Genomic DNA, 10,131 nt, shown 5'->3' on the forward strand with positions numbered 1-10,131 from the left:
AAGAGGGGGAGGGAGGGAAAGCAGATGAAAAGGAGAAGGGAGGGAGGAAAAGAAGGGAAGAAGAAAAAGACCGTTAATCTTTAATGATGGTGCTTGATGAGCATTCCTTATCCTTTGAAGGAAGAAAAATTGTACAAAGTGCCATTTAAATTATCTTGGTCATAATATGGTCACTTAGAATACTTTCAATATTCTTCCATTGATATGACAGTAATGTTAGTTTTTCTTGACAGATGGGCTTTTTTAAACGTGTCCGACCACCTCAAGAAGAACAGGAAAGGGAACAGCTTCAGCCTCATGAAAATGGTGAAGGAAACTCAGAAACTTAACTGTGATTCTTAAAGTTACGCTACATCCTGACCCATTAGAAGTACCAACTTCATTATAGATTTTAATTTCCTTCAGGAAGAATAAAATATCAAGACTTCACTGCTGATGGTGCCCATTGGTATTAACCACAAAGTGAGAGCAATATTTGTCCACCTTTTCATTATAATTAATTTCAGATATACATTTAACATACATCCACTGATTTGTGTTTTTAGGTATTTAAATAATAACATTTCAAGTGATCCTCTTCAATGTACATAAGACAGGTAGTGCCTGAGTTACCACTTTATATAAAATAGTACTTCCTATAATTATTGTTTCTGATTTTGTATGTTGGAATTTGTTTTTGTTTTTGTTATTTTAAAGCAATCCAAATTTAGACCTTACTATCCACATCTTTTGTACAGATACTGAATACTAATGCACATTACACTACAGTTGAGTTTCAAGCTAACTTTTTAACTGCATAAACTTGGATTTTAATATTACCTACATGGTAGAACTTTAAATAAAAACAACAAATGATCCCATCAAAACACTTTAATAGCAAAGGTACAGTTTTTTTGTTTTACTATGAATATTGGGCACATGCTATTAAATTTTTATTTATATTTTTAGTCACAATCCATTTTATTGCATTTTATTTTGTATAAGTTCTATTTCAAATCCTTTAAGTCAGCTTATACTAAAAATTAGTTCTATAGTCAAAAATGCCTTTTTTGTGTAATATTTAATTTCTGCTAGACATCATGATGCTTAAAGCCATATGAGGTGGAAATCATTTCCAAAGTATGTTTATTCCATTGCATTAGTCTGGCTATATGCAATACAAAAAAAAAAAAAAAAAAACATTTAAATTAAAAGCCTATATTTGTAGGTCTTCTATAGAATTGCTTATTAATAGTTTGTTCTTAGACCAAGAGTTTTTTAGTTGGGATTAATTTATTTTCCTCCTATATATGTATTTTTTTCTTATATTTCCAAATCTATTGCTGAGAATGTGTCAAGATCAATGATGAATATTTACAGCTTGCAGGAACCTGCATTCAACCTCCCAACCCCACGAGAAAAATGCTTAAGAATTAAAATTCTTAAAGTAGCTCACTGGGTTACTTCTAGCAGTAGCATAATGCTACTCATGTGGATATTACCTCATTTTAAGCAAAGTATAACATGTAAAACCAGTCCCAGCTCTCAGAATGACTTCTGTGAGGTTATTTTACAAGCAATTCAAGTTCCTGGAAACCTTTAAAACTTTCTTAGATGTATTAAGATAAATTGCTTTTCTAGGATTTTTAAATAAAAGCTGCACAGGTGGCAAGTTGAAGTTTTATAGGTCTGTAGGGTGATGAATCTTCTGGAGGAATATGTGAATTATTCACAGTTCTTCAAGGCCTGGGGATAACTATTAATTATACCTATTTTTGTGCAATTACATCATATTGTACATTAGAAATTGAGAGTTTAATAGCCTTTTATTTCCCTTAAAGGACTGGAGATTTTTCTGTTTGAACCATAACGGGAATTTATCTTGCCATGTCTTTTGTTATAACTCCCTATACAAGTGGCTAAGCTAGAATATATTCGTGGTGAGTTATATATGTAGGTGAGTACATACATGTAGGTGAGTTATACAAGTTGGAATGTTGACAAGACCCTATATTTAGCTTTAGTGATTTTCAAAATTAATAGGCACTGTAAAATAGATTTTATTAGTCTCTTAAAAGATCTTAGTCATATGCAATAAGTATTTTTATTACCAACAAATTTGAAGGTTTTTTAAGAAAAAAATACTTTTATCCTAGGACCTGCCACCAGATAGTCACTAAGTTGTTCTTTCAACCTTACCTGTTTTCCTGCCTAATAGCAGTCATTCCTGACATTCTGTTGGCTAGAAAGTCACAGTTTCAAAAAAAAAAAAAATTGTTTCTCTTTGCTTTTGCACAATCTATTCTTTTATGGCCTCTTATCGCAAGGTATAATGTTTTACCAGAGATTGAAGGAAGAGCCAAAATATCTCAGTTGGGAGAGCATTAACTGGAGGAAGGAGATTGAAGGGCATTGTCATGGAAATTAACATGATGTTTTAAATTGCTCTTAGGAAATGTAGTTTTAAGCAATAATATTTTCTTTTTAAAAAGTGATTATTTATATCTCTACAAAAATATGATAGGAGTATAATTTCAAAACCTAGTCTTTGAGGAAAATATGTGGGGGGATGTTGGGATTCTTCTTACCCTAAAATAGCATGCGAATGTTTTGGTTAAAATGTCAAAAAATAGTCACTGCTGTGTTTGTGATTTATTGAGAATTGAAATCCATTTAGAATGTAAAATTCTCATAATCTGATTCAGTTTAAGAAAACACATATGGTTGGAATAGAGGATATTTAAAACATTTGATATTGGTAAGAAATATTGATACTGTTGTTGATTTCTTACATAGACATTTATTTCAGAATTGATATTTTGAGAAACACCTATGTGAGGAATGCTCTTTCCTTTTCTTCCTTTTACCTTTTTTTGTGACTAATGATTATTGTAATTCTGATTAAGTTCTTAATACTGAAATGTGAAACAATTAATCAAAATATTAGTGCCACAATTCTACCTGTTATAGTAAATTCTCAGTGATACTTTATATAAAAAATTCAAGTATTAATTAGAAAGACTATATTGGCTTCTTTAAGAGATTGTGAAAGATTTTTGATAGTGAATCATGACTCTAAGAGAGAGATTTATGTGGCAAAAATATAGTATATGATAGATCAGCCGGTTTTTTGTTTTTTTTTTTTTTTAATAAGGCTAAAACCTGTAAGTTCATAGATGTTCCTGTGTTACAAAATGTCTTGTTGAGCTTGGCAAAGAATAAGTCATTCTTGGAATACTTCTGTATGACTGTTGCCTATCTCAGTGTCACTGTGCTTGTGATCTTGGATAGCTTGTATATGTGATAGCTTGATTAATAAGAAAACAATATAAAATTTGAAAATTCAATACAGGATCCAAAATGGTAAATGAAATGACTTAATACTCAGTGTTTTGGAGAGTATCCCTTTAAACTTTTTGGTATGGTAGGATAGTTTGAACGGTAAACCTATGAACATGTAGCATGCATATATGTTTCTATTTCATTGTAGCTTCTGATACATAGTGAAGTTCTTGGAAGAGGTACTGAGTCTTTGATTTTTGTTGTTATTCTTCTCAAGTGCAATATAACAATGTAACCAAACCTAGATATTTCAGTCATTATTAATTTAGTAAACCTAATCTAAATGGAAATTTATTAGTATTTTTGTTAGCAGGAAGGAGTGATTCTGCAATAGATGTACAAGTGAAATTATTTACCCTCCAAAGGTCCATTCTACACTTTATTTCAGGCTGGACATGAACAGTTCCCTACTAGTTTTGAAACACTTTGCAATATCTTAAAGACACTTCGAAGCTGTGTATATCAATTAATTTGCTATCTAAATAACATAGAAAGTAACTTTCTTTATGTAGTTCTCTTGTGATCACCCACATTGGGTGAGACATAAGATGAGTGTGTTCTAAAATTTGTCATTTGCTAACTTGATTTGAGTTAGTGAAAACTGGTACAGTGTTCTGCTTACTAGTTTCCAATGTGTAACTGGTGTCTGTTCAATAAACTTGAGCATATGGTGCCACTTTTGTGCAATCACTTTATATTTTCCTTCTATTATGTTGTTTTGTTTTGTTTTTTAATCACACGAGCCGGCATGAGTTAGGATCAGAGTTGAGGGAGACTGGAGGAGGACTGCCATCATGGCAGAAATCAAGGGGAGAACGTCAGGAACAGGTGGAATCACATGTGGGACGAGGGAATATTTTCCTGTCAGATCCCTGGCTTGACCCTGACTCTGACTTTATTCTAGTGAGAGCCTACAGATGGAAGGTTGAAAGAGCTGAGCAGTTATTCCAGCTACTATCTAGTGCAGGAGAAACAAGAGACTGTATTTCAAGTCTTACATAGTGGCAAGGCCTTGGAAACACCCCAGGCTTTTCCTGTCCCCAGAGGATCTGTTCCTTGGGAATAAATAACTACCTCTCAAGATTAATGAACAAAGGGCAAAAACAAAGTGCCCCACCCTAGCAAAGCATGAAACCAAGTTTCTACAAGTTTAAGGTGGTCCATCTGAAATTTAATTATCCTCTCATAATGGCAGATAATGCAACCCAAAGACTCTGCAATATATCATTCATATTGTTGTGTATGTGTGTGTGGTATGTAAATGGAAAGAAAGGAAAATGTGATCTATAGTTTTAAGAAGTAGTGAATAGAAACAGACCTACAAACAGTTGAACAGATATCACTTTAACTATAATAATAATGTTAAAGTGTATATAAGAACTAGTGAAAATTATGAATGAAAAGATGGGCATTTCAGGAGAAAAACCCAGACGGAAATCTTCAGACTAAATTTCAATATCTGAAATCAGAGATTCATTGGAGGAAGGTTACAGTAGAGTGGATAGAATAAAACAAAGGATCATGTACTTAGAGATGACAAGATTCATCCAAGCTTGCACACACACACACAAAGGACTAAGAAAACAATGCCAAAAAGACTCAGCTATCTATGGGACCATCTAGGTGTTAAAGGAATTGAGGAGCGAGAAAATATTTCAAATCAAAAAGTTCCCAAATTTCATCTAAAATAGCAACCTGTGGATTTCCCGCTGTGGTGCAGTGGGATCAGCGGCCTGTTGGGAGCGCTAGAATGCAGGTTCGATCTCAGGCTCTGCATAGTGGGTTAAGGATCCATTGTTGCCACACCTGGTAGCTCAGATCTGATCCAGACTGGGAACTCCATGTGCCATGGTGCGGCCAAAAAAGAGAAAAAAAATTAGCAACCTGCAATTCTGGAATCACAAGTCCCAAACAGAACAATCACAAATAACACGTCTGTCCAGGTCATGGTCAAACTGGTAAAAACCATGTGTTGGAAAGGGCTTACCTCACCCCCTTTTGTTAAGCATGCCCAGAGGGTTCAAATCAGTTACTGGCAAGATTAGGACAAAAGTTCATATATTCAAGCACCTTGTCCAGTATGCTTTCTGATGTGTAAAACTGCCTGAATTACTAGTCAGTTTATAAAATAGATTTGTCATCAGCTAGTGAATAGGTTGGAATGCCTGAATATCAATTGGAGCATCACCAATGCTTTTCCAATTACGGCTGACTCTTGAGTAACAGGGTTTGACCTGCATGGCTCCACCTATACATTGATTTTTTTTCATGCTTTGATGTAAGGGATTTTCCCTATCCTTGGTTAGTTGAATCCCCAAATGTGGAACTCTGAGTGTAGAGGAACCACACACAGATCCAGAAGGCTAACTGTCAATTATACTCAGATTTTCAACTGCATGGGGGATCATAACCCCTAGCCCCTGTATTCAAGGGTCAATTGTAGTATTTTTACTTATTTTCTAAACTGTTGCGAATTGCCTAGAGAGTTATATAATTACATTTCCTTTTACACTCAGGTTCCTTCTTGGCCTCATTTCCTGAAGCATAACAAAGATATCAATTGGTGTTTCAATAAAAGGAGCACTTAGATTTTGAATTTGAACTTTATACCATAATTTATCTTCATGTTATTAAAGTAACGTAATTTGTTTCCAAGTAATTAAATCTCCATGTTCTTTGACACCATTTGTCAGAAATGGAAACTTTAGGGATTATTTTTTAGTCAATCTTGTATTCACAATATTAATTGGTTGTTACAGAGTTGTTCACAACAAGCACTAGGTGATGTATAAATGTAGTAGTATTTAATTTGGGGAATTATGCTTTCTACTTGAGTAATAGAAATTATTCTTGATCATGGGTAAGGTACATGGTAAGTTTACCATAGGAATCAAGAATGTTGTGGTGGCTTGTAAAATTTCTCATCTTTGAACAGTGAAGTTAAAGTTATTTTTGAGATAAGTGACACAAATGCCTTTAAAATTCAGAAATATCATGTAATTGGCAGACAAGTGAATGATTTTGAATTTTTAGTGTATCTGAGGAGATGAAAGGGAAGAGTTAAAGAATAAGCACATTTCCTACCCTTTAGTAATACTAATTTTGACTTTCTGACTTGAGCCTTTACTACTAAACTAGAGCCAAGCACTTCAGCATCATGTAGTACTAAATTACTAGCACAAATGGAATCTGAAGGGTCTTCTACAGGAATTCAGTGATTCTTAAGTAACAGTGGGGATGATATAGAAGAAACTAATTTTACCATATTCCCACTAAACAGCCTTATCCTCTCAAGGGGACCATAAAACAGCAGCAGTATAGGAGTGATTTAATGACAGAGCTGAGAATCTGGTTCACACATACAGAAATAGTTCCCTCTTCTCGCCTCTGAGTCTCCAAGTCTTGTTTATAACATTATCTACTTCACATCCACCCCAAGACCCACACAGGCTTGGTCACTGGATGAGCCCAACTACCTCATGCCTTAGACAAGGAATTAGGTTTAAATTACTGCAGAGTCTTTTCACCATGAAGAGTGGCATATTCACAGAATCCAGGGATTAGATCATGGACATCTTTTGGAGGGCATTATTATGTCTACCACAGTCCATGTCTGGCCCTCAAAGATTCACATTTGTCTCACATGCAAAATACATTCGTCCCATTCCCAAAGTCAAACTATTACAGCATCAACACAAAGTCCAACGTGACTTTTTTTTTCTTCTTATGGCAGCACCCATGGCATATGGAAGTTCCCAGGCTAGGTGTTGAATCAGAGCCGCAGCTGCTGGCCTATGCCACAGCCACAGTGATGCCAGATCCCAGCTGCCTCTGTGCATCCACATCCCCATGGATACTAGTCAGATTCCTAACCCATTGAGCCACAACGGGAACTCCCAAAATGACTTCTTAATCTCAGCAGCTTGAATGTCACAAATCTCTTCATCTAAAATATGGGCAAGGTTTGGGTATGATCCATTTTGGGATACAATTCCTCTCTATATGTGGCCCTATGAAACTAAAGAAAAGGAGTTCCTGTCGTGGCGCAGTGGTTAACGAATCTGACTAGGAACCATGAGGTTGCGGGTTCTGTCCCTGACCTTGCTCGGTGGGTTAACGATCCGGCGTTGCCGTGAGCTGTGGTGTAGTTCGCAGACGCGGCTCAGATCCTGCGTTGCTGTGGCCCTGGTGTAGGCTGGTGGCTACGGCTCCGATTGGACCCCTAGCCTGGGAACCTCCATATGCCGCTGGAGCGGCCCAAGAAATGGCAAAAAGACAAAAAAGACAAAAAAAAAAAAAAAAAAAGGGAAACTAAAGAAAGAAGGTATCTGCTTGCAACAAACCAGAGTAAGACAAGCATTTGATTACAATTGTAGACATTCTGGTTCAAAAAAAGGGAAAATATAGAAGGAAAAGAAGTCACTGGTCCCAAGCAATTCCAAAATCCATCTGAACAAACTACATTTGGTTTCAAAGTCTGAGATTAATTCTCTGTCGTTCATGACTTTACCTTCTGAGTCATCCTTTTTCATGAAATACAGCACGTGAGAATTGTTATCAGCTTGTTTCTACTAGTAGATTCAATATCATTTTTCATTTTGTATGACCTTTAGACCAAGCCGACAGTGTTTCTGCTGATATATAACTCGCAGGAACCTTGCGCATCTCCTGTGTTTGTCAAGGATATTCATTCCATTAGAACAAAGGCTACTTCACAGAGCTTTCCTAAATAACCTCGTCTCTACTTTTGGCTTCTGATGAGTTCTCTGAGGGGAATCTATGAATCACACACTTAATCTCTTCAAAGGAAAAATTTCCGAGATATTAACAAAAGTTTGTACAGTCTCTGTGCTCTCTCTAGAGCAAACTCTTGACAGCAAATCTCTTAATTTTACCATCTTTTGCAATCTGGATATGTTGAAAATTTCCCAAATCATAAAGTCCTAGTTTCCTGGGTTCTCTATTTTAGAGTCATATCTATTTAATAAATTTAGATAAAGTCAAGAAACACAAGAGCAGGGTTGGAGGGCCTGACAGCCCATCAACAGTCTTGTTCCTAAAAAAAAATCGAGGCTTTGTAAATCTAGACCCGGTCCTAGAGTAAACGCTAAGTCTTGAGTCTTGTAATCTAGGTTGAGCTGGCTCCATCAGTTCCCGCCATACATTGGCCCATCTTAGCTGGAGTGCCTAATGAACTGTTCTACCTAGCTACTACCCTTGGAGCAAATGTGTTGTCAGGGGGATTGGGTGAGGATACCTGAAATACCATAGATAAAATTGCCCACTGTTTAACACACAGCAGGTAATCCATGCATGCTGATTCCAGAGAATCTTAATGATTTGTATGCCTGTCATCTGAGAAGGACCTCTAAACCCAGAGTTTAGTAACTGAATCCTATGACCCACTTTGGTTAATAATCCTAAACTCTTCTTATTTCTAATACGGAGAACCCTACATGGGTAAATGATTCTTGTTCAAAGAAATGCAAATTTGAACTTTCTTCAACCCTCTTTAAAGTTAGTTATTTGATTTTCAAACTCAAATGATTCACTATCAAAGCAAGGCAGCAGTGTTGGAGAAATAGTCATAAATCATTGATTACTAAAATCTCATAAATCATATTTCCAAAAAAGTAAATGTTCTTATCCCTCAAATGTGTGTGTGTGTGTGTGTGTATTTAAATATCAATCATGTATGTATGCTCATATTTAAAGGAGTCTGTCTTCTCCTTTGTCCTGGCTACCTCATGGTGAGGATCTCTGAAGACACTGCCAGGGGCTGCCAGTCCATCAGTGCATCATACAGCCCTTGCCCTGCCCTGTCATATCCAGCTTGGCATGGGTTCATCTAGTGCATCCTCTCAAACTTATTCCTATGTCTGCATGATGCTCTGGGTAGAGCCGAAGTGGGGGGTAACTGTGACTGTGGCTGCCTTGTGTTCTGGTCCTCGCCCTGTTAGGCATAGTGCTTCTGGTACTGCTGATAATACTGGTTGTAGCTGCAACTGCTCGTCTGACCATATTCCACTGACTTTGCATGTCTCACTTTAGGGATTGCCATGTTCAGCAGCACCAGTTTAAAGCCCAGGTCCACTACTCCCTGGCACTCTCTCAGGGTTCCCTTCTCTTCCAGTTCATCCATGAATTTCACAAAACAATAGCCCTTCCTTAGACATACCTGTCTGGCCAAAACATCTTGCCTCCTGGACAGGAGGGGTAGGTGTTGACAATTCTTACAGCATGCCATCCTCCATATTGTGGGTCAGCCCACCCACCAAACAAAAGAGTACACAGTATTATCTGATAATTTCTCATAAGTGGTATAGTTCAATTTAAGGTGTTTTGCAGGTGTGGCTTGTGGGAGAGGTTTCCCATTAATTTTATGCAAACACTTCTTAGCTGTGGCCAAATCTGTTCATTTGACAAAGCAGTAGCCAGCTGGGATCTCAGTGAGGCTTTTTTGGATCATTTTGATGCTCATTACGGTCTCCTCCATGATGGTAAACACTCTGGAGATGAAGGTTTAATCCACATAGGGCTCCAGGCCCCATTCCCAGGCTGGCCATCATGGGACTGTTGTCAGTTTTGAAATCAGGAAATGTGAGTTCTCCCACTTTTTTCTTATTTTTCAAGACTGTTTTGGCTATTCAGGGTCCCATGCAATTTCATGTGATTTTTAGAATCATTGTCAATTTCTACAAGGTAGTCAGCTGGGATTCTGTTGAGAATTGCATTGATTTTGTAGATCAACTCAGGGAGTGTTGCCATATTAACAACGTTTTCTGATTCATGAACATAACGTTTTCCCAT

At 36.8% G+C, this 10,131-nt stretch overlaps 1 protein-coding gene and 1 pseudogene across 7 annotated transcripts in view; one reads left to right on the plus strand and one right to left on the minus strand.

Moving 5' to 3' along the window:
• The window catches only part of ITGAV (integrin, alpha V), a 107,178-nt gene extending 103,181 nt beyond the window's left edge, over positions 1–3,997 (plus strand). For 5 of the 6 annotated variants that reach the window (XM_021074688.1, XM_021074686.1, XM_021074687.1 and 2 more), the window contains one exon: positions 234–3,997. In XM_021074688.1, coding sequence (XP_020930347.1) covers positions 234–329 — 96 coding nt within the window. In that variant the 3' untranslated portion in view covers positions 330–3,997. The remainder of the gene's footprint in view (positions 1–233) is intronic. The other variant, NM_001083932.1, reaches the window with a different exon arrangement.
• Positions 3,113–10,131, minus strand: LOC110256917 (annotated as a pseudogene). The gene is made up of 2 exons (XR_002339008.1): positions 9,957–10,131; positions 3,113–9,879 (listed from the first exon to the last, which is right to left on the minus strand). The product of XR_002339008.1 is annotated as a tRNA selenocysteine 1-associated protein 1 pseudogene (transcript).

This window comes from Sus scrofa, chromosome 15 (assembly GCF_000003025.6).
Source record: "Sus scrofa isolate TJ Tabasco breed Duroc chromosome 15, Sscrofa11.1, whole genome shotgun sequence".
In the NCBI taxonomy this organism is placed as follows: Eukaryota; Metazoa; Chordata; class Mammalia; order Artiodactyla; family Suidae; genus Sus; species Sus scrofa.